General features: G+C 45.3%; 1 protein-coding gene across 1 annotated transcript in view; it reads right to left on the bottom strand.

The window, feature by feature from the left end:
* Window positions 1-26,213, bottom strand: part of acot7 (acyl-CoA thioesterase 7) — a gene marked incomplete at its 3' end in the record, with an annotated part of 61,723 nt that overhangs the window by 9,412 nt on the left and 26,098 nt on the right. Inside the window, exons 7-8 of the mRNA XM_080853334.1 lie at window positions 8,696-8,812; window positions 809-993 (exon numbers count right to left, since the gene is read on the bottom strand). Of these exons, the coding sequence (XP_080709460.1) occupies window positions 809-993; window positions 8,696-8,812 (302 nt within the window). The remainder of the gene's footprint in view (window positions 1-808; window positions 994-8,695; window positions 8,813-26,213) is intronic.

Raw genomic sequence — 26,213 nt, 5'->3', positions numbered from 1 at the left:
TTCATGTGAATTCTAATGACTCTGGATGTCATCCAGAGCTGCAACCCTACACCAACATGCTACTGCAGCGCATCAATATCTCATCCTCCTACTTAAACCTATTTTCATAAATGTTTGCCCGCACTGAATATGTTGAGAGCTAATGCTGCGCTCCCCCCCGCACATCCCAAGAAGAGCTGGCTTCCCTGATAAGACGTAAGCGCAGGTCTTACTGGAGTGGTGAGTCTCAATTCACACAGCAATTTAGAGCAGGAGACTATGCCCTGTTTGCTCCTTCCTTTCCATGAAAACTAGCCACTGAGAAATCACTCAAGAATGAGCTCCCCCCCCCCCCCCCCCCCCGGCGATGGAGAGCAGCTCCAGGGAATTTGGCTTAGGGAGTGCCTCCCTTACCCCTTCTCACTGTCCCACTGTGGCCAATCCTGATGAGGAAATATGCCATCTGAATCCTGTCTAAATATGCTCCAGATTGCCAGGATAACCCTGGGATTATTAGGTGATGACAACTTTATTGGAATAGAAGGCATAATCTGAACAACAATGTAATGTAACAGACTTGTGAGGCATCCGTTGAAAATCAGACATTCACAATCACCAGTAAACACACATTGCCTGGTGTAAGCCCACTGCTTGGCAGCATCAATACTTGTTTGTCTGCCATTCAGGTCAGCTGTTGCCTATTAACAAACACTTGCTGAGCTTGCTTTCAGTCAAGAAGATCTTCCTATACGAAACATATTGATGATATTTGGCAGGGCTAAACTAAATACAAGACATGTGATTAGGGTTCTGTGCGGCGTGTTCTCACCTTGAGTGGAGGCACGGGGAGTGGCCGGTTCTCCTTGTCCAGGGAGATGTAGGTGAAGAAGGCGGTGACGGCGCGGAACTTCCCCTGCTCAGCCTCCACCAGCGGATCTGCATCCACGAAAACCTCAATCTCCATGGATTTGTTACTGGTGAAGGTCATCCGGCCTGAAACCGTGATCACGCAGCCTAAAGGGGGCACAGGTGAAGGGGCAAGGGTCACATATGAATACGAATGACCTCAGGAACGCTAGTGACCCTGAAAAGGAAGCCATGTATAGCACATTCATTTAATTGATGACACAAAGCAATGTGATTTTTATTCGTACCCATCCAATTCCACATTTCCTCCCATTTCTCTATTCTCAGGGAGATATAAGGAGTTCAGATGGCAAAGGTCAGGATCGTACAATGCCAAAGGTCATTCCTCTATAATGCTGTTCATTCTTTTCACTCCACGTTTTCATCAATTAACGGATCTGACTGGGCCGTGCTCCTGTATTATCGGCTGTGCACTGAGCGCTTAAATACCGAGTGAAATAGGAGGAAGTCATGACCTGGGATGAGGTTTTCCCACAGTGCAGCGCAGCTGGTCTAAAAGCAGCCGTGACACCGGTGTGCTTGTTGAAACAGTGCCACATCGCTGTGTGCGCAGTGATCTTTCATCATTATCACATCTGCTGCACATCAATGCTTCAGTGAGCACAGCACTCAAAAAAACAAAACAAAAAACTGAACACTGTGCCTTTCCATTCATCAGCACAGCAAATGATTGAGATTTTTTTAGATCACTGAAACTAGCTGGAAAATCCCAATTAACCCTTTTTCAACCTACATTCCCACAGGGTCACTCTTTAGAAACTAGGCCCATTATTTCCTGTGTGCAGTAGCATATTGCTTACCTGTATGGAGAAATGACCACCACGTTACTCACTGATCTAAAAGGTAAATTCTATACTATGATGGTGAATCGATGTGAGACATGACTCTTGCCTATCTGTCAGTGTAGGATACTGACTAGCAAAGAGGGCATACTGAACAACTAGGCCACAAGTCAGTGGTCTTCATGCTACCAGGGGAGGATGCTAATAGCGCCTCCTGTCTCCTGGGCCGTGGTACCACCTGCTCCAGCATGATACGTGGGACAATGTGTTTAGCACAAGGCCAAAAGACAAAGCCAGTGAACAGTGTGTAGCCTGAGAGGATGGTGAGAATTCTCAGCTGTGTGTGCATGCATACCTACTGTATGCGTACATGCACGTGTGAATATGAATGAGGATGTGCCGGTCTGTTATATGGATTTCAATGAGCTTGCATGTTTGGAAAATGTTCAATGTGTGTGGGAGAGGGGCATGCATTTGCTTGTGTTTGGTTGTCTTTGTACAGTTATTCGTGTTCGTAAGCCTGTGTGTGTGCAGATTTGGATGTATATCAACGTGTGAGTGCACTGCGTGTATACATTTGTGTTTTCCATGTGTAACATTTGAGTTTCGATGTGTTTGTGTGTGTGTGTGTGTGTGCGCGCGCGCAAGTGTGTGCATTGCAAGTGTGTGTACACGAGTGCCTTTCACAGTGGCAGCTGGTGAGAGGCACGCAGACAGGAAGTGCACACTGTGCAGTCTGGAAAAGACACGACACAAGAAAAACACACAGAGCCAACTGTCCTTCTGCATCTTCCTCCATCATTCTGCCCATCACACAGCCTCTCTCCTTTTTTCCCCTTCGCCCATCTTTACCCCTACGGTCACTACATGGATTACTCTTATCACCTACTCGCTCACCGCTATCACTTCTGTCCATCCTGTCACTCTCTTGTTCTTACAAATACACACACACACAGACACACACACACACACACACACACACACACACACACACACACACACACACACACACACACACACACACACACACACACAGCAGCAGCACATACAGAATGTTCACACAAACACACTCACTCACACACACAATTGAGACTTAACCCTGCAAAATAGTGGCTGTCACACTTAATTAGCCTACTGTTGGCACTGGATCATGATACAACACATACATTTACATGAAACACAATGAGCTGTGTCAAACCTGTCATGTATTGCTATGCAACAATCTGGACTGAAAGCAAAAAACTGAGTCTTTCCAACGCAGCCAAGGAGGTCTTTCTTTCTTTTTTTCTTTCCAAACAGCATCTGGCTATGAGTGTGTAAAAATCAACATAATAACAACCATGTACTGTTTTGTGACACATTTAGGTGTCTGTAAACATTAGAAAAATATTTACACAACCAACGTCTAAAGTTTCACACACGCGGACACAACACACACACACACACACACACACTCTCTCAAACACGAATGCCCCTTACACCAAACCTCCAGCATGCAATTACCTCCAAGTTCTTCAGCAGAGGACTTTGATCTTATCCTGCAGGATTTTTTTTAACAGCAATTTCTGCTCTTTTACTTTTCCATTACACCGAGCCATCTGAGTTACACACAACTCACATACACATACACATACACACACAGTCACAGACACAGACTCTCCCACTGATATAGTCAGTCAAACCAATCCGTGCACATACTCGTCATGCATACATAAACAACCATAGCAATGCACTGCTTTCCTGAAGGCTCACAGTCTCTCTATCTCTCTCTCGCTCTCACTTGCACACACATACACATAAGCACTGACCATCTGTGTTAGTGCACCCATAGACTGTGAATGAGCCAGCCTCCTTATGGACTAGAAGAAAATGGGACAGGGAGATGTAGCAGAGAGAAGTCCGACAGTCCTCATGTGATGGATAACACCCCCCCCCCCCAATTAAAAATCTCCAGTTCCATGCTTACCCATAAGCCCCTTCACCCCCAGTCTTTGTCTATCTCGCAGGGGAAGCAAGGCCCAGTGCCATCCCTCAGGTGCTGTGACAGGGACTGTGAACGACCACAGAGAATCTGATGTATGGGGGAGGTGGTGGAGGGGTTGGGAAGGGGGGAGGGGGTGTTGAGCAGGGTGGGTGGGTGGGTGGGTGGGTGGGTAGGGGGAGATCTATTTCCAGCCCTCTTTGAAGTACAGTACAAGTCTTGTCTTATTTCCATGGCAACAGAGACTGGTGGTGCTAGTTGATTCTCTGCTGTGTTTTTTCTTCTTCTACTTCTTCTCACTTTATTATCTCATGTGTTTCTCTCTTCAGCCATCTCCCACCAGCCCTGTGCCAGTCTGAAGGCCGAAGAGGCTGTAAGCACCTCCGTCAGTTCTTTTACACACACCCTGAGAAGTCCTGCTTCAAAGCCTGTGTGAGAGCCTTCATGTCAGTTAGCAGTGGCATGGCCCACTTCAATTAGCTGCGAATCATAGGTGCATATGTGTGTAACTGTGTGTGTGTGTGTGTGTTTGAGAAAGAGCGAAAGAAAAACAGACCCCTTTGTCCTCTCCTCTCAGTCCATTTCATTTCCATCCCACCCCCATTTCTTTTTTTGGATATGATTTGATGCTCAAGTCTGCTGTGGAGATGTGCCAGGGGCATGTGTTCTGTGTTCAATTATTCAGATAATTGGCTATAAATAGCAACCCGTGAGGTAAAAATAGCAGGAGTATTCTCCAGACAGCTGGATGCTAAGCTATGCTGCCATGGGCTGCTACTGTTGTTGGATTACTGGGCTTCTGTGAAGTGCAGAAAATATCCTCGTCCCATGCCTAATTAATGTGCTGTACTGTACCGCTCAATCCACCTCAACAGGGGGATCTCTTGCCTTCTCGTACATATGTCTCAGGCACTGACGACTCCCTTTGTCTTGGTATACGCACTTAAACACACAAGGATGCAAAGAGATATTTATAAATGAACACACACACACACACACACACACACACACACACACACACACACACACAGGGAGGCCAATCCCCAAGCGGCTTCACTACAGAACACACAGCATCATACACACACAATTATTGTCAACACACACACACACACACACACACACACACACTCTATACAGAGTATAACATATATTCCATTCAAGGCTACATACTTATTGTATCTATCTCAGTGGGCTTTATATTATATATGATTACCAATGCGTTCTCTCTCTCATTCTGTCTGTCTGTGTCTCACCCACAAACACAGGAAAAGAGAAAGAGAGAAAGGCCATACATGGAGAAAGCCAGCATATCTGTATTACCCTAATGGTCTGTGCAGCAGGCACTTCTGAGCCACATCTAGCCCAGGAGGCTGGAAACAGCATGATTGTGCAGCCAAACACTAGTAATCTGTGTGGCCATGTTCTGGATTTTGGTGTTCTCAGAGTGCGTTTAGCCTTACAACTGGCCTCCCTTTCACATATGCTAAAACTGTCCTGCTGCTGAAACTGGTCTTCTTAAACTTCTTAACTTTCCTTGCACCTGATGTTTGTCTTGATATAAATGTTTGTCATTATCTATTTTGTTTTTTTAAGTTTTATAATCTCTTGAAGAATGTGTGTTATGTCTGAGGGCTTGTGTGCGGGTGTGGGTGCACTGTCAGACTGCCTATGCAGATACTTGCTTGACCACAAAAGCTTGTGTTGAAAGGGTCAGAGAAAGCTTGTATGTGCCATTTCTCACTCCAATGTGTATGTGTATGTGTGCGATCAGGTGAGCGTGAGGTCGGTATTTTACCCATGACAACAGAGTGTTTTGAAAACAATGTTTTTCCTTTGCTTTTTCATAAAGATTTGCGTCCACATAATGTTTTGAGATCGAAATGCAAAAACGAATGAAAACGCTGTTGCTAGCTAGGTCGTTTTAAAATCACATTTCTTGCATAACCTCTGCTTCAAGTTCTAGCCTAAAACTAAACAAGATTATTACAAAATCAATAACACTACGACAGGAGACAAATCCTACAAATCATTTATTCAGCAAACCATGGTTTGGGTGAACATAATTTCCCCAGCGAAATGAACTTAAAGTTGCTAGCATTTAGCAGCTCTTTATATCAGACAAGCCCAGAAAAGGATTTGGCATGCATGTTAGATAGATTACGTCCTCCTCATAGAAAAAGAAACAATTGGCTGACAATCATGATCTGTCTGAAAATTAAAAATAGATTATCTCTTCATTGCCACTAAGGACGTGTTGGAGGCTTTAACGGGCGCAGCTCAGCCTTCACAGAGAATGAAAGGTGATTGGAAAAAGTTGGGGCTCTGTTGTCATCTTTTTCAAAAAGCTCAGTTTTCACTTTTATCTACATGGTGATATAAGGGTTGGGTTTTTAAAAGTCTGCTTTCAAGGCCCCGAAAACACAAATGTCGTGTGGACGAAAGGCCAAAACCTCTCCCGTTTCCACCGTATTCGTGTGGACGCCGTGTGGACACCGTATGGACGACGTGTCTGTGTATGTCTGCTCTTGTGTGTCTGTGTGTGTGTGTGTTAGTATGTGTGTGACGGGGCGTCTGCCCTCTGCATGCCTCAGTGGAGCCTGTGACAGATGGCGCTGCTGATCACAGGGCACTGTTCCTGACACCGGCCCCGGCTACGAGTGCACGACAGGCCCACATAAAGACACACAGTAAAAATGCCCCCGCTCCCGCCACTTCTGGCAGCAGTCTTAGGTACATTCCATCACTACATTCTCTTTAGGAATATGTGCAGAAGCTTTGTTAAGCCACATGCATTAAATTGCCCTACCAAGGATTTAGGTAACACCTGATGTGAAGGTATGGACTTTCAAGCATGTTTAATCTGTATTTAATCAGATCAGTATCACTATTTAATGTATGTGCTGCATATTTTGACAACGTATAAACCCCATCTGCCTCTGTTCCAAGACACATCATGAAGGAATATTCCACAACTGAAGAGGTCTTTTCCCCTTCAAAAACAAATACAATACACACACATACACACACATATATACAAAAAGCCTTATGATGTAATCATGGGTTGAAATGAACAATCCAAAAGAATTCCCCGTCAAGCTCCACAGATGCCCAGGAAGAGGTCTAGTCTCACTTCTCAACATTCACATTCTCCATCAGGCACAGAGAGAGACATTCTCATCTGCCTGGAGGCAGGACCATATGGGGCGCATCAAATGGAGGGGAATGAAACATATTTACATGATGCTGTAACATGCGAGTCTGCAAAGAGAGGGTCTGAAAATTAGGTCTTCTACATGAGCACTGTAGAATGTTTCAAGTTTGAACTGAAAGTAAAATAAGAGAACTAATTAAATTTAAAAGGCGTTTAAACGATGGTAAACATGTAGTTCAGCTGGTGTAAGTTACAATTAAGAAAGGTTTCAATAATTCATGTTTGGGGGAGGTATGAATTAAATTGCAAGGAGAACATGCTTAGCCCACTATCTACACAAACGCTTGACTTAAAAGCTTCTTCGTTGTGTTCTGTGCTTATTTACCTTGGCAAAGAGTGTCTAACCCAGACTGAGAACTGAAGACGTCGATAGTAAACGAGCCAGAGAAAGTTATGGACTAAATATTTCATGGTCTGAATAATTAATACCTACTCAATCCGTCACTAGGAGAAACACACACACACACACGCACGCGTGCAAGGGTTAGAACATACACACACCCCAGCCTTTTGAAAAACAAGTCTGAAGTATGACTGAATAGCAAAGTGTGTGTTCCATGGGGAACAGACAGAGATACAATTACTGCCAATAAAGTTGTGTAGTCAGGTCACATCCTCTGTTTCCAACATTTAAAGGGTCTCTTCACAAACCATTAAAGGAGGAATAAATGTGCTATGCTTCATACGTGCATTTTTTTGTGTCGCACTTAAGACCACATTTTAAAGTCAAATGATTCCCTCGTGACTTGTGAAAAATGAATGATACACTTTCGGCCCCAATAAGGAACACTCAGAATACATGTGTCAAGTGCTGAGATGAGATACAAATGGCCGCATCAATCTAAGATTTATGTGAAAGGAGACAGAATCGCTTGAATAAATGCGAACATCTCACATCCATCAGTTTAACTGCATACTACGTACACCCCTGCGAGTACGAGCCGATGCTTCTACTGTGGAACTATGGCAACTATGTGGACTAATACTCCTACTTCGAGCACAATTATCATTTGGAAGTAAGTATGATGTGTGTATATACGCCACTACGACATAAGACATGCACTGGGACCACAGAATGAATCAGCGCTGAAATCTTATGACTCTGAGTCAGGTCTTTCCAAACTCCAAAACAGAGCATCAACAGCAGGGACCTATTCTGACCATAACCCTAATCTGCCTCAGCCACGTTATGTAACATCTTGAGTGTGTGTGGCAGAGAACGGCGCAGATGACCATCGCTGCTGCCGGGAGTGGAGTGACTCTACCGTGACTTATGAAGCCCAAATGGACACATGGCTCTCTATCTCTCTTTCTCTCTCTTTTTCTTTTTCCAATGCCGACTCCTGCTGGTGATCCTGTGGTCCTGTGATGGATGTGTTTTCCCCATCGCCCGGGGACTTGGGCAACGGTATTTTACCACATTTAAGGCCCGCCACTTTATCAGCCGTCCATTTGTCCTCTCTCAAGGTCAACACCGGCTCAGCTAGAAACTGTAAATTACTCTATTCTTTAAGGTTCTCCACTCTAAAAGGCTGTGACCTGAATCAAAGAACAGTGCATTTTTCAAAAAGTTCGAATACATTACAGACAATCGTCTCGGCAGGGGGTGTAAGGATGTAAGGATGTCAAATGGACTGCATTTGGAACTGTGATATGTATATATTTTTTCAGCAGAATATTTTCCATCAGATGTGGAATTAAAAGCCTGATACATCAAGGTGACTGCAGCCTCAGGACCGTTCATTCTCTTGATTAATGAACGAACATCTTTCTGTTGGTGACAGGGGTTGGCCTGTCCTGGTGGTGGGGTCCTACCTTTCATGATCTTGCGGTGGAAGTTGATGGCGTCCACGGAGGCCGTGACGATGTTGGTCTTGCAGTGGCGTACGGCCACGATCCCCGCCACCTCATCCATCAGCTTCATGGTCACACCTAATAAAGAGACCAGAGGTGGGGTTATGCTATGACAACATTGTTCCTTGGACGGATGATGATGTGTTTGTGAAAGAAATATTTTTCCCTTTTGGTTCTGCTGACACTTGCAAAACTCAACCCTTAATATAATAATAATAATAATTCATTTTATTTTTAACGCACTTTTCATTCAAAAGAATATCAGAGTGCCTACATATTAGAAACTAACTATAATAATACAAAAAATTAGTTAACATAAGCATAATAGAAAACTTAGTGGTGCTAGATGATCAAAAACTCTCTAAACCGCCCTAGGGCCTTGGAGTGTCCATCCCTTCTTGCAGGCTTTGCCTCACACCCTTCCCTTCCCTCCATTTTGTCTTTGTGAATGTGACTTTCATGAGAGGGCATACTAATAGACTCCACTATTAGCCGCTAATTCCCCTCAAGTAAAACTCACAGTGTGAACTCCTCTCCAGCTGTGGTCTGGGCTAAAGTGGTAATAATATCAGCTGTCAGTGATTCACATTGATTAATGGCTGCCGTGGCATTTTTAGAGGCTATGCTTCAGGAAAAAATGCTGATGAACAATTTAAACCACTGTAGCCCAGAAAGAGCAGTGAGCAGCGAAAACTGATCTGAAGACAGATGAAACTTCAAAATCGCAGAAAAATAATAGGGAGGCACACAATGAGGCCTGATCACAGTCATAGGCGGAGATCCCGGGGGGGGAAGGGGGGACGTGTCCCCCCCTACCATAAAGTTGTCCCCCCCAACAGTCATTGTAAACACAAGTTCATTTTGAATAATACAGTAATAAGGGTGACCAGACGTCCTCTTTTACCCGGACGTGTCCTCTTTTCGAGACCTAAAAAATGCGTCACTGATCACAGTTCAGGGCTACACTGCCTCTAAGTCTTCATTCGTGTCTGTTCAGGGGTGTGTTGTGCAGTGAGTGACCATCGTTAAATGATAGAGAGACAATCAATTTGAACACACTCTCTCTCTCTGAGTTACTATGGCCGTTGCACAACGAAAGGCGCTGCATTGACAGGGTATCAGGGAGTGACAGAGATACATGTGAGCTCGACGGACAGGGGGGAGGGCCGGGGCAAACACAGGAAATGTCATGACCAGGGGAGGGAAGAAGGAACTGATAATGAAGAGGAAGAAAGACAGAAAGAGAGAGCGTCAGTGAGATAGACGGATACACTGTATTCAAGGGAAGAGAAAAAAAGGACAATGATGACAGAGGAAATAATAGAGAGATATAGAAGGATAAGAGATGAAAGAGAACAGAGAGGATAAAAGAGAGAGAGAGAGAAAAAGAGACAAAGAAAGGGGTTTTGTATACCTAAGAAAGAAACTGAGATGATAACAAAAAAAACATAGTGGTTTCAAACAGAGATTGACTGCAGGGTGCTGCAGATCCTCATTTTTTACAGTAATGGGAACATTTCTCTTCTCTCTCTCTTTTTCCCCCTCTCACAAAACACACCTTCCTCCACTTAAGCTCTCTCTCTCCCCATCATCTTCGTCTCTCCCCTCACTCGGTCATCTACCACAGGGAGCTCCCTGTCCTGTCTTCGTGCTTTTCTCTCCTCCACCCCTCATTCATCATCCCCCTCTCCCCTCTAACTCTGACTCCATCTATGATCCCAGCGCTTGATGAGATTCTGTGTACTGTAATTATCAAGGTCCACAAGACAGCACACCGGGACGCAGAGTTGAAAGCCCTGTTGTTATTGCACAGCCTGAGCATGGAATCATAGATCACAGCAATACTGTGTGAAAAAAGTCAATTTGTGTGTGTGTGTGTGTGTGTGTGTGTGTGTGTATGTTTGTGTATGTTTGTGTGTGTCTGTGTGAAAAAAAATATTTTGACATTCGCACATTGCATGTTCACGCATGCTAACATCTCAGCCTGCTCTTATCATGCGCACAGTCTGGTTTTTCTGATGCTAGGTGTCAGAACACGGTCCCTTCACCTTCCCTGTCAGCACAGCTGGAAGCGAACCAGACAACTTTAAATTGTTAAAGGAATAAAAAGAAAAAAAGAAAGAAAAAACACAGAGAATTCTTTCCCTAATGGTAAGGTAAGATGTTCAGGCTCCATAAATAACAGATGTTTGGAAGAGTGCGGTAATGATTCATGACTGCGGTGCTGCGAGGAGCAACCCCCCTGACTCTTAATAACACTGTTGTGATGTGACCTCCATGCACAGAGATAAGTCATTACCGACCATAACACCACAAGACTGGGCTCTTATTGCTGTGGGAACAAGACGACCATTAAAATCTTGGCCGGGATTCAAGTGTAGAGTGCACGTTTGGTTTTTGTGTGGCTCAAACGGCACCGTTAAAAGAAGGACCCTACAAACGAGGGTGCGGCACAACACACAAGTCTGAAGGCCCTCACAAGGCTTCTCTACAGCGTCACAAACGCATCATTATAACACGGGTAGATGGAATTATAACACGGGTAGATGGAATCCACCATTCTGAGAGTTAGTTCCGGGGTGTGCTATATTCTACGGTATAGTAACTGTACGACCTGTTTTCATCTACCTGAGCGTTCCATATCAGTACGCACTCAAAAGGAAATATCTATCCAAGATGGCGGCGTGTTGTGGCTAATGTAGTGGGGAATGTTTCATGTGAATTAAGCTATCTACACGACTTTTTATATGTCTAAATTGACTCGGTTAGTTGTTTCTGTGCTACGCGAATGTTGCAGAGTATTGAAAGTCTTTACTGAAAGTCTCGAATATTATTTGTAGTTGACTTTTAGCGCTTAGACCAAAAACCCATTTGAAACACACGTAGCTTTTGTGCTAGGTCTAACAGACGTTAAGTTCCCAATGCTATTCGTCTGTTGCATAGCAACAGCCACACAAAGGGGGACTATTTTCTCTTGGCTACTGAAATGCGATACACAACGTTTGGTGTCTACAACTTTTTTTGTGCTGAAAGGCAGCTTACTGTTTACTTTAATTGTATTTAATATTTATAAAGTCGCTGGCAACCGTGTTATAAAAGCAATAAGGTACTCGAGTCAGTACGGTATCGTCAATAATGTACTTGTTCGAGGGTTTGCCGGCCCTCCGCTGCGCGTCGGGCCTAACAACTCCCTCGAACAAGTACATTATTGACGATACCGTACTGCCTCTCGAACCTTATTGCTTAAATAAAGGCACTTTAAACTTTGGCCATAGACTCTAAATGCTACGTTGCTCCTCATTGCCTTGAGTTTAAAGCAGAAGGCACTGGCAATATTTTGTCAAATTAAATAACAGGTGTGTCTTAGAGCACACATTCTCTGCTCTTCATTGTAGATGAAACACTACTGATCTTGCAGGCTTTCTCCCATCAGAAACAGGTTAGGGACATGACATGGGGGAATGATTGAGTGTGTGAGATAATACATGTATGTGCATGAGCCCATGTGTAAGTGTAGTGCAGTGTAATGTGCAGAATGATGTGTGTGTGTGTGAAATATAAATGTATGTGCATGAGCCCATGTGTAAGTGTACGTATGTATGTGCAGAATGATGTGTGTGTCTGCGTGTGTGTGACGACTGGGGACACTGGTAAATGGTTGTGTCCTAAGCCTGCATCCTGATAAGACTAAGAGAAAATCGATTTCATGCAATCTGAGAGCCTCTGCTGTACAGTCCTGCTCCCAATGACCAATCAGCAGCTCCACTGAAGGGCCATGGCTATATACTGGCCAAGTAATGACTCACACGATGTCTGTTTGTGTAGTTGTGTGTGTGTGTGTGTGTGTGTGTGTGTGTGTGTGTGTGTGTGTGATGGGACCAACTGAGCTTGTACAAGCTGAAGTGAGGTGAGTCCCCTGTCAGATATTAAACAAGTCAACCCCCAGCCTGTTGATGTGGCCTTAGTGCCAGACCAACCCACAGCAATTAAAATCTAATGTATGGCACTTTCTCCGAGTTGGTATACAGTATATGTGTGTGTGTGCGTGTGTGTGTGTGTGTGTGTGTGTGTGTATGTGTGTGGTCCCTCTCCATCCGCACACACTCCCTAAACACTGTTGTCCCACTCTGCGGCCTTGCAGCTGTGAAATGATTAATGTTACTGCCAACGGCTTAATTCCGTATCATTGTTCATGCGTCCACGCTCCAAATCTGCCTGAAAAGAGAAGCGAGCAGAAAGCGTGTTTGGCCAGGTCTCTAGCCAGGGCCCTGAGATGACAACGCAGGAGTCGAGCGTTATTCCCGAGTACACACTATTCCATTCTTGACCCAGGAAGACGGGAGGCGTGAGGGGAGGTGGTGGGGGGAGAACAAGCACCGAAGCAGACGCTGTGGTAAACTGGGAATAAATCACCTGACAGATTTGAAACTAGACACTTCTTTGGCAGATTTCCTCACACTCCTCCCGAACCTCTGTTTAGGACGCCATTAAATGCCTTGAGAGGTAATAAGGTATGGAACTCTGATGGCCTTATGTTTGTGCGAACATAACACACTGCTTTTCAGACCGCTAGCTACCAGGTCTAAACTCAAGTAGTTTTGTTACATCAGAGTCCACATACACTTGCTCATAACTGGCTATGTGTCCACATTTAGATTTAGTTCAAATTAAGCCTCCATGTTGATTTGGTCAGTCTGATCTTTATCAGCCCATAACATGCATAAATCCCATACCACTAGGCACAATGTTTACTCATCTGGCTTGCTCATCCTGAACTAAAACGTCAGTGCCCTCGGTCATGATTCGTGTTTCACTCTTCAAACGGCATGGCTAAGGATGCCTCTTAATGATTACCACACCCTGCTTTTCATATTCCACTTCAGCCAAGCTCACAGCCCTGGGGCAAATCCTTGCCTTGTGCTTGCTTTAACCAAAATAGCAGTTTGTCTCATCCACTCCCACTGTTGCAGGGCTTGCAGAGGTTGCACTTGCCTATATGCGTACAGCACTTCAAGTCATTCAATAAAGGGCCCAGACTACATCAATGCGTCTGAACCAGTCCGGACCTCCCCACAGATACGGAAACCAGTACACCGATCACAACTGTCTGTCTGAAGCTTGACATGCTGTAAGGATCACATCTAGCTTCAGTGCTGACTGACAGACCTTCCCTGGGCTCTGCTGTGTGGCACGTAGCCATAAAGTGATGTGTGGTTTCATGACAGCCCTCCGTTCAGTCTCTACCTGGTTCAGTGTGAGTGGCCACGGAGCGCAGGGCTGGGAGGAAGGCTAACGCACAAAGCCTCGTTCAGGAGCGTTTTGATGCATGACTAGAGGGATAGACGGGCAGACTAGGTTTGTGGGTGTGTGTGTGAGTGACTGTGAATGGATGGAGAGTGCTTTGCAGTCCTACCAGCATATTGCGAGGGATTGTTGTGATTGTTGTGACCGAATTCACTGTGGGAGTTCTCAAAATGTGCGGTTCAAATTGCGGTGATTTTGAGGTTTTCTTTGCAACTAATGCAGAAATTCCATGGTAATAAGAGAATATAGAATTTGCGTGAATTTGCTAATCCTGGAGGGACTTGCTTTAGAGCGGGTGTACTGTGAAAAGAGGTGCAGTGTGTGTGTGTGTGTGTGTGTGTGTGTGTGTGAGAATAGGCACTATCAAGTGCACATCTGTGAGGGTGTACTGTGACTATGTCTGCCTGTGTGGTTCTCTATCTGCTTGGATCTCTACAGCATGCTTCCTTTCTGGAGTTTGACGCTTGACTAGGTTTGAGAAAGGTAGCCTAGATGTGTTTGTACATATGTGTTTGTTTATGCATGTGTGATTTCTTGTGCGTGTGTGTGATTGTGAGCGTGACTAAAGGACTGTCTGCACGTGTGTGTTTTTGCTCTTCATCCAGTTGGATTTCTACAGCGTAAGGACTTTGATGCCTGTCTATAGCAGTTAGAAGGATAGCTTAGGTGTACTTATTTATTTTCGTGTATGTGCAGACATTAGACACATGAGTAGACGCACTGTGTTTGTGTGTGTGTGTGTGTGTGTGTGTGTGTGTGTTTCTGTTCTTTATACGGCTGTGTGAGTGCATCTCAGAGCCTGGGCCATTATCTCTGCCCCCGCTCACGCATAATGAGGTGTCAGGAGGACACTAAACTCCGTGTTTAGCCTCCTCCTCTTCTTCCTCTTCTCCCTCTTCCTCTTCTGCGGGGCGGACTGCAGTGTTAATGAAGCAGCTGCTTGTGACAGAGGAGCAGAAGGTGGGAATGAAGATGAGGGGAGCGCTAACGCTTCTCGCTCTCCCCCGCCACTCCACTCCTCCTCCTCCTCCCCTCCCCCGCTTCCTGCTCCTCACTCGCTAAAACGGCAGCAGACGTTCTGTCCACGCTGCTCCAAAGCTGACCCTCCTGATGGGATGTTAAGTACCGTGTGAAATTGCATCGCTGCCGTCTCTGCAATATTAGTTCTCCTGCCCTCCTTTAATGCGAAAGAGGTGCGGTGTGCGGTGTGTGTGTGTGTGTGTGTGAGAATAGGCACTATCAATGCACATCTGTGTGTGTGTGTGTGTGTGTGAGAAAAGGCACTATCAAGTACACATCTGTGAGTGTGTGTGTGTGTGTGTGTGTGTGTGTGAGAAAATGCACTATCAAGTACACATCTGTGTGTGTGTGTGTGTGTGTGTGAGAGAGAGAGAAAGAGTGAGTGTGGGTGCTGCTGTGGTCTTGCAGCTGCAGTGGAAGTATGAGAGAGACAAAAGCCTGTGGCGTTGGTGAAAGGACAACAGGATAAGACTGAGAGCAATCATGTGAAAAAGGTCAGAAAAAGCAAAAAAAGAAAGAAGGAAGGACTTTCCTCAACAATTAGTGACTCAATTTGTCAGGTTGGTCCACTTGGAAAGTGTTTTTATCAGTCTCTACACCACAAGGTGGGGCTCATCAAAGGTGCAGTGCTAGGGATATTACTGCACATGTTATGTATAGTGGGAAATGTTGGTACTAACACATAGTACTGTCAAGCTCTTTTGGTATGGATGGATGGATGAAAAGAAAGAATGAAAGAAAGAAAAACAACAATCATAAACAAATGACAGATTTCTTTTTCGTCGCTGCTGTTCTAGCTCTCTCTCCTCATGTGGAGGTGGTGCCACTGCTGGAGCAGGGGGCTTCGAGTGTGAAGAGGCTGTCCTCAGCCCTGAGCGCTCCCTAATGAGGGAGAGAGAGATGAGGCAGCCAGCAAGAAGCCTGCCAGAAAAACTATCCATTTAGTCAGGAGGGCCACGGCTATTCCCACAACGAGGACCCTACACTGTGAGTCTCTCACTTCCGTGCCAGGACATAGTGACATACTCGTGCACAAACAGACATAAACCTATATACAGACACTACATCTGCTCTCTCTCTCTCCCTCACTGTCTCCCTGATACCCACACACAGACACACTTTCACCAATTCACCTACTCTCATCATTCTCTCTGTCTCCCACACACAGACACAGACAGACAGACAGACAGACAGACAGACAGACAGACAGACAGACAGGCACGCACACACACACACACACACACACACACACACACACACACAGGGGGCTACCGAGATTGATTAACGCAGAGAGGAGAGGAGCTTGCTTCCCTGAACAAAGGACAGAGACACTTATGAGCCATCTGCACCGCCTCCCACCACCAGCAGTACTAGTGCATCTTAGGCGGGCTGCTAGTCAGGGGCCTTTTGGCTTTTCTCACCCCGCGCCATCATTTGCATGCAATCCTGGAAATCAATGCATCACATTTCTGTATAGCACTAGGCCCAAAGGTAAAGCCATCTGTGCACTGTGTGTGTGTGTGTGTGTGTGTGGAGGGGGGGGGGGGTTCGGAATAACAGATTCCGCGGCAGGAACACAGCGCTCTCGCATGGAAATGAAAAAAGAAAAATCAGCATCTGTGGCGAGGTCGGCTTGGCAGAGCTCCCCCTGCATATTCAAAGAGAATATCTTTGTTTTCAGTTTTTTGGGTGATGCTTCTGCGAAACTGTCGTAGGAGGAGTGAAGGATAAAACATAATTGCCCTTCTGCGAGACTTCGGTTCCTTCCCTACCCCTATTTGTTAGATAAACACCATGAAGCTGAACCTGAATGATGTGAGGTGTGTGGCCTGTTATTCTGGAAGTCAGTCAAGTATTCCAGCCAGACATTTAGCACCTTTGGGCTTGAGAGCCATCTCACTTGATGCTCAGCCAGTTCAGTGTTATGTAACGCCAGCATCACACCCTCGCGTGGGGGCCACATTAACATCGCAGCTTGGCATCTTTATACCACATCTGTGCAAGTTCTTGCAGGCCATCCCTTCAATAACATCTACTGCAAAATGTCCCATGTTGCCAATAAACTGCGCCCAAACAACCTCTGGCCAAAGCCACTTTCACAATTCCCACATTCAACCAGCTGCAGTTCCACAGCTTTCATCTGCAATCACCCTCATTCTCAGTCCCCTCTGTCCAATTCACTGCAGCCTGGAAGTCCCAGTTCAGCTGCAAACTCACAATTTCACTTGCATGTTCCTTTACAGCCTTGCCTCTAATGTGCAGTCCTGCTGGGATCACGGCAGAGGAGGAGCACCACCACTGGGAGTAAAGGAAGCCTGCCCTGCTTCTCTATGGACACAGAGGAGTCTTTCCTAAACCCCTTGGGTCAGGCCAGGCCATGGTGGGTAGGAGACGGGCTGTGATTATGGGAAGGTGAGAATAGTAGACGGGAGTGGGAATAAACACAGGGCCAAGGCTTGAAAACACGGTGTAATGAATGCGGTGTGGAGAGGCCATTAGAGAGCAGGTGTTACTCTCCTTCCATCACAGTTCTAAAAACTGCTGCCTTTGGCTCCCGTTCATTGTGTGCCCAGCAAGGGTAGGCAGTTTTTTTACTAGACAGAGCGTGGAGTGAAGAATGGCCTCGCCAGGCGGCCGTGCTGCAGAGAAAAAAACAATATGGTTTTCCACCACAGAAACGGAACAAAACCACTACTGAGGGAATAAGCAAGATGATGACCACAGCAGCATGGAGACGCCTATGTCTCATCAGCGAAACACCGCGCAACACCTCAGGACCATGATCCTCAGCAGGAGACCTGTCGACACGTCGCATGCTGAGACTTGCCTGCCGCCGGTGCAGAGCCTTCACAGTCAGCCAGTCAGGATGGACCTGGGCAGGATCTCATCTCGAAGTGAGATCACATCAATTTACACGTGCCGCCTAAAAAACAAAGCCTCTCCACTCCCCCACACTCACAGGTGACGACAGCCCTGGATGCACTAGGGGTGAAAAAAATAAATTCAATTCAATTCAATTCAATTTTATTTGTATAGCGCCATAACAATACAATTGCCTCTCGGCGCTTAACAGAGCCCAGAGCCTGAACCCCCTTAGTGCATGCACAACGGCAACAGGGGCAAGAAAAAACTCCCTGTTAGGCAGGAAGAAACCTTGAGCAGAACCACGGCACATAAGGGGGGACCCATCTGCTTGAGGTCGGCCGGGTGGAGACAGGAAGGTGGGACGGGGGGAAGGGGGGAAGGGGAAGGGTAGTGTGGCAGAAGGGGAAATGAAGCAACAGGGGCAATACACAGCCAGCATTTGGTCACTGGACATATGTGTACATACATCTGGTGGTAAATACATGATACAGACAAGACCAGATTACTGTGGCAATAGGGTTACTGTTACAGGGGTAGGGGATGTAGGGACAGAGAAACATTTCGGTGGAGGCAATAATGTATATTGTACATAAATGCTAGCATAGGGTATTGGGTAGAGTAGGTGTACGGCAATGCAGTGGCAGTGGGTGCGGTTGGCCGAGGGTTTCTCTAGGTAGACCAGGTAGAGAGACTACGTGCAGAGTGGTGGGGGTGGGGAGGGAAAGTTCCACATCCATCAGCGATTGGAACACGCCTGGCTCCGGGGAGGCAGTGGACCTTGCAGGGGCCGCTTGTTGAAGGGGGGGGTGTGGACATCTCGGACCATGGAGCTGCCGATGACCAGGGTGGGGGTCGTCACATCCAGCGGGAGAAGTCGTCAAGGGGATGATGACTGAGTTGAGGGCCCAGGATGGGGAGCAGGGCAAAAAAATAAACTAAAATCCAAAAAAAGTCGAGGGGGGGGGGGGTGGGTGGGATGGATAAGGAAGCTTTGGGAATGGTGCTGCGGTAGTTTAAGGTGAATTAGAGGTCTTGCATGCCATGGTGAGAATTCCGGGGGAAAGTAAATGGAAGCTGCCCACGCACGACCCAAACAATCTGTCACATTCACACTCCGCCCCACCGCAGAGTGTTCTCTGGCATGGGGACCGCCTCACCGGCACGACAGCAAAGTGGAACAGGAAATGCTGAGCTTGCATCAGCCCTGGCTGCATGGTACCATGCACTGGCATTAGGAACAGTTAACCGAGAAAACCGAGCCAACACAACAATAGTGTTGCCTTTAACCTTACAGGTTTTTCCTTCCAAGTAATACACACACAAATAAAATCACTCTTTGAAAAGTACCTAAAATAAGTGAAATGTTTAGGTATGTACATCTCTCAGTCACAGCACCAGTAGGACAGCGTGAACTCCCATCCCATCATTGGATGTTCTATTTACACGCTAAATACTTCAACATTACCTGGGATTTTTGGGGGAGGAGATAGACCGTGCAGCAGAAAACCCAATGTAAACTAAATTTCCCCCAGGTCCAAGCATAATTCCTTTATTTTGAGACAAGCCCTGCCATTTGGACTTAGATGGTAGAAGATATGGAATTCCATCATGCAAAAGGATATATGGAGAGAACTTGAGTATTGTTTTCTTACAACACTTAAATTCCAAGGATAGTTAGACGTAATTTACTTTAGATATACAACCTGATGAACTACTAACTTAATGGGACCTGAGGAGGAACTGGATGAGTAGGTTTCATATCTATAACCATCACACTAGGAGATTTGCGTGTTGTACAGGCTAATGTTTTTAGCGTGCTATGCTGTTGATTAGCCCATAATTGGGCTAAGTAGATCATTTATCTAAGCTCTGCAACTCAAGTGACTGGTACACAAAGGCTAAGGTAAAAATAAACTACTCTCTCGAAAGTGGTAAAATGCACACATGTAGACTATGGATTATTTTATCATGGTCAACTTCTTAAAAAAAAAAAAAGAAGAAAAAGCAGAACTCTTGTTTGTAGTATATCATATTGCAGCTATTATCGAACAGGAGAACTGGTTTTCTAGCAACTGATTCTCTCTCCCTTTCTCTCTCTCTTAATTGTTTTGAGGACATCCCCTTGTATGGCTATAAAAACATAACATCATAAAACATGCGCTTTGCCTGTTATCTTACAGAGACATTCCGAATACACACTCTAAATAGTTTAAGCTGCTGGCACAGCATATCATGAAAATATCTGACAATTCTCTGTATTTATCCATTACATGTTTTCCTACAATTCACGCTTACTTTGCAAAATGATTGTGTCGGTCGCAGACAGGGTCACAATGACGTTCCAGACTGACGGACCAGAGGAGAGTTGGGACTTCCCTAATACTAACACCTATCTTATCCATATAAATTATATATGCCATGACTGTCAAAATAAAGAGTGTCAATCCAAATGTATAGAAGTTTAGTAACCAAACTCCATGAAACAGATGGGAGCTTTTAATACTTCTATTTAGCCGACACATGTGTCTACCATGTTCAAAGCTCAAAAGTCTTCACTGAAAATATTTTTTTGGAAATTGTGTGTTTACAGTTGAATTAACCAAAACCATTCTAACTGCTTTCAGATTATTGTTGTGTTAAATAATAACATGTAGCACTTTGGGATCAATGTTTTTAGACAGAGGGAAATAAAACATAAATATGTCAAGGCATATATCAAACACCTCAAAAGGTGTCGTTCAGCATGCTCTGCCTTCAACTTGTAGACCACTAAGCTCAATGGAAACAATACATTTCCATTGCACACCAGGTAGAATGACTTCCCTTTTCTGTGCTTCTCACACCAGATGCACCATCCAGGAGCCCCTGGATCACAGAACACCTGTTTTCTCTCCTCGTTGACAGGCACGTCACGTTGGAGGCGAATGCGTCAACGATTCTCCTGCTGGCCGTTCCAGAACATTACATTAGAGTCCCACAAGCCTGCGGGAGAGCTCTGATATTATTGCTGTTGTCGTACACGGGCCCCAGCCTCCCTTCAGAAATGGACGAGAGGTGGACTTGTGCTGAATTCTAAAGACTGCACTGAGTCAATCCAGCTTTCACGCCCAGGTATAAATGACAGATGATTGCTACGTTCAACCGAATCCAATTTCCTGATATTGATGGAAACCAGATTAATCACAATGAGCCAGCCCCCACATATAGACACGCAGACAGACAGACAGACAGACAGACAGACAGACAGACAGACAGACAGACAGACAGACAGACAGACAGACAGACAGACAGACAGACATACAGACACACACACATGGTGTATCCTTCCCAGATCCCGTCCTATCCCCTGTCCATGACGAAATTGCTGTCCTTCGCCAAAACACCAGCGGTTCAAACAGGACGAAGGGGGTGGGGGACTTTCTTTGGAAGCCAGGCAATCTACTTATTTCCCGCAAGCAGATTTCATTATGCTTTCAAAAACAGCCCTATTTAAAGACAGCTAACGCTAAACGCTACACGGCCACGGATGAAAAGTAGTTAGGATAAAAGAAAAGATGAATTCAAAAGCCATTTGGGGACACAGAGTGATAATGTAACGGGGATGGACTGAAAGTATGGAGTGAAGTGAAGGAGGAGAGCACTGCTATTGACGCTTAAGACACGAATAAGGAGTGAGTGGAGCTACTACTGGTTATGACCTTGGATGGCAGTTATTCATTGATGAACCCAGTGAGTCAGAGGACTCATGGGATGGGGCCGATAAGGTTACAGGCTCTGCTTTGCAACGCAAACATTTGCATGTCCACAAGTCCTCCAGCAGAATTTTCTAGAAAACATATAACAAGATGATTAAGCGTGAAAAGCAAATGATGCAGATGGAGTGAATCAAATGAGAGTCAAAACATTTTTTTTATGCGTATATTTAGGGAAACGCTCAAGAGGATGCTCCAATTTCAAAGGACATTTCCTGCGATAATAAAACTGGTAATAAAATTAAAATCAAAGCAAGTGGGAATGAATTGGAACGGTCACGAAAATCAAATGAAGTTCGGCGTCTCTCGATTGGACATGGTCAGCGGCGGAGTTGCGCCGTCATGCCCGCCTGTAACGATGGCCTATTTAATGGCCCTCGTAAAAACAGATTCAATTACCCTCCCGGGCGTCACAGACTGAGATGCACAGGGCTGGGCACAGCCAGAGTCCCAGAGTTTGTGATCGCCATAGAGATGATATGAACTGACTGTCAGAGGGAGCCATGGTGGGAAATAACTAATTTCTCAAGGTTACAAGCACAGAGGAAGGGTCAGATAGACTGCCTTTTAACAAAGCATTAATAACCTGTTTTTAATGATAGCACAGTACTATCTTGAGGCAAACCCTATTTTATTTCACTGCAATGTGGATTTCTAATTAAGTTATTGTGTTTGGTTTAATCTTCAATCTGAAAAATTGGAAAATGAATGATAAAAATTGTTGAGTTGTGTTGAGTTGTGTTTTGCAGACATCTGATATGAACGCAGGTGAGGAGTGTCTGCCACTGGTTTAAAGTGCATGAAACCGGAGTTTTATAATAAGGATCGTACGTAGCTTAATATCAACACACCTACTGTAAAAATGTCACTGTTGCCATGTGTCCATGAGACATAATTTTGTGACACGGTTTTCCCTTGGCAAACAAGCTAACATGTTGATCTTACACATTAAGCAGTGTGAAAGTTTAACACGTTTTTTTTTTTTTTTTTTTTTTGCCTGCCTAAAATCTAAAAGTTTTCAGCTGAGGCGTAACTAACACTGGAATGAATGTGTCAAGCGCCCATAGCAGCACTAATCGAATGAAGGCTTCAGAGAGCTGCAATCTCCGTAGGAGACTTAGTCGCCTATTTGAGAGAGAGTGCAGAGAGCAGAGGATGAAATCGTTGCTGTGACTCGCCTGGAAGCACTCCGTTCTCAAAACAAAGTCGGCACACACCGATCAAAGATAGAGCAAAGTCATGGTTTCTGGTCAGAGGGTCAACTGGGGTTCTCGTGAGAAGTGTTTTGACAAGCTGGTCTCTCGAGATGGATGAGGTCATTTGATGGATGAGGTCATTTGTTGGCTGGAAATAGACCCATGTGAACATATGGGTTAGGCCATTGCAAACCTGCCGCTTTAAGACAGTTGCAGATTTGCACTTTTCATAAGAAACAATAGCTCTATTGGCTATACACATTTAAAAGATCAGACCCTATTCTCAAAGCTGGTCATTTTCCAGCCTTTGTTTCGCGAAATTCAAAACAGGCCCACACTTCTGTGTAACTTTTGAAAAAAAACATAGGGCCAACTCTCATTTAAAGTCATCCTCTAGATGCTAAAAAATGCAGCCGTGGGGCACTGTGGCGCGAGCCAATAAGGCCCCCTTTTACTGGGCTACAATGCCCGCGGGGACACAGGTTGGATTCCAAAATACTTCACTGCCCTATCCAAATAAGGGCTAAAAAGCCCATAAATAAATCTATAAAAGATATGCTACAGCTGTGTGCTCCCCCGGTCCATGGGCACATCAACATGAATAACAAAGGGTTTCATTCCATCAATGTTCAAGCGATCTGTGATGCAAATTGTGAGGTGACTCATGTGTTCACTCACTATCCTGGCTCTACACACAACTCTTTCATTTTGACAAATCCAGGTGTTCCCACAGCCTTCCTGGCTTATTACGGCATACATTAAGCCAGCGACTCGGCGGTAATACCAACTGTCAGTGCTTTCTTCGTGGTATGTTTAAGCAATATAGTACGAGGGCGAGTGGGGTGAGTAAGGGATATCCCTTATCTACCCCACTCGCACGAGTACTATATTGCTTTTATAAAACAATTCTATAGTCAACCAATTAACATTTCAACACAAAGTTATTTATTAAAAAATGTTTATTTCGCCATTGTTTCTCCGCAAAAAAAAATAGTTCCATTATCAACGTCTTGGTTTGGAATTATAAGAACTTTGAATTAACGGTTAATCGCGGAGTGATTTATCATTAGCTGTGAAAAATCCGAGTTGGGTTGTTCTGGGATAATCCAACTCATGGAACGTCTCTCGTCCAATCAGAAACAGCAAAATAACGCGATAGAACCGCATTGTTTTATAATGTGTTTTACACAATACTGGCATGGGTCGTGGATGGCAAAACGTTCAAGGGACACTTAAGCTAGAGTACTGCAAAGGACACCCGGACTGCATGTACCAGCAGTGGGAGATGACAACTGGGCAGACTGCTCATATCAAAGGAGGAACCAGTTAGCAGAACAACCAAGTCATTTCCTTGGTAAGCATATTTTGTTTATTCCTATTAATAAGGTAAATAAAACATAAACCGCACATTTAATACGGAGACAGGTTTACATTTGAAATTCATTTCTTCTGGTGGTCCCAAAAATGATTTCATGTTGGGCATGAACTGCTGTCTCATCTAGCGTAAACCACTCCATTCGCGACCACAAATTAGTTGTTTGCTGCACTGTAGAGCAATTACTGGTGTGAATGTTAATAAGGTAAATAAGGTTAATATGTTAATAAGGCTGCCCTGTGTCATCCACTGCTCGCTGCGCTATGAAATGCAGGGCCCCCTTCACACCCACCCGCTGTGATCACAGATGGAAAAAGTCCCTAAAACGTCCTCTATTCACAACCAGAAATGAGCCTTTGGACTATAGGAGGTTACCTCCTGGTCTCATTTACTACATCTCCTGAGACACACACACACACACACAAACACACACACACACACACACACACTCACACACACACTCACACACACACACACTGCATGAAATGTGGGATTTACGACAATCTTCGACCCTGTGTATTGCCGTAGAAGCCCACATTGGTGTGAACCCCCCCCCCCTTCGCCGTTAATTTAATTGACCTGGATTGAAAACAACACCCCCCCCCCCCCCCCCCCCCCCCCCCCCCCCCGACAGGGGAGGCACCCCGTCACTGCTTCACTTCCCCCTCTCCCCTCTTGGTCTGTATTCGGGAAATTCCGTCAATTTGCGGCAGACGGAAATTTCGCGGGAATGTCCGATATCAACCAGGAATGCATATCATTCGCGGCAGTATCACAGCGTTTACGGGCCCGATAATCTTGCTTTTCGTGCAGTGACACACACACACACACACAGACACACACACAGACACACACACAGACACACCTGTCCTTTTCAAACAGCGTAAGCCACTGGGTGCTGTCCCATTTCCTTTGCACGCTCTCACACCAGTAAAGCAGCGCCTGTCTTGCTGCCTGAGCTCTTGACGGGGAGACATTTCACACAGGTCATTAAAGAGCACGAGGACCCTCAAATGAATCTCCACTCATCTTCCTGCCCCTCCTCCTCCCAGTTCTCCTCTTTTTCACTGCTAAGTCTCTCCATCAGGACTGTTAAAGGCAGAGCTGGTCCGTTCCTGGATGGAACTGGGGACAGGCCAGGTTGCAGTGGCTCGCGGGCCCATGGCCTGGCAGAGTGCCACAGAGAGTGAGAAAGAGTGAGAGAGAAAAAGAGAGAGAGAGAGAGAAAGATAGACAGATAGATAGATAGAGAGAAGCCGTACAAGCTGTGGGGCAGTCAGAGAGAGAGAGAGAGAGAGAGAGACAGAGACAGAGAGAGAAAGAGAAAAAAAGGGAGGGGAAAGAAAAAGCGCTTCCCTAACAATGGAAAAAAGAGCAATTAGAAGGCAAATCCCATAGGAGTGAGCAAGTGAATGAGTGCCGGGGGCTTGGTGATTAGATTCCTTGTGACGATTACCCCAAATTTCCCCTCTCAACGCGCTCAGCCAAGAGCAGGCATTACGACAACAAAAAGCGCTCTTCTGCTCCAGCTCGCGCAACACCGCAGGCCCCGTCACATATAAATGCACTTAACACAGCGCTATGCTAACAAGGGTAAATAAATAAAAGATCTCTCTTTCTTTTTTCTCCCTCCCTCCATGTCTTCCTCAAGTCCTTCTCTTTCTTTCCTCCTAAGCCTGCCTTACTCGGACCCTCGTTTGGATCGATATTTTTTGCTATATCAACTCTGTTTGTATAATCTGTCTAGCTCTGCTTCTCGTTTCCTCTGTCTGTCTCTCTATAAACTGCTAGTGGTTTTTTAATCACAGAGGCACACTCAACAGGCAGAAACTGCCTTGTAATGAAGAGTTGTCATAGAAACGGCTGCTGGGGTGATATCATCTGACACAATCGGGGTCTGAGCCTCAACATATTCACTATATATTTGTCCAACACTTTCTCCCTCCTCAGTATCAACACAAACAACA

Source organism: Sprattus sprattus (assembly GCF_963457725.1).
Source record: "Sprattus sprattus genome assembly, chromosome: 16".
NCBI classification, from domain to species: Eukaryota; Metazoa; Chordata; class Actinopteri; order Clupeiformes; family Clupeidae; genus Sprattus; species Sprattus sprattus.
This window is presented reverse-complemented; position numbering and strand designations above follow the sequence as displayed.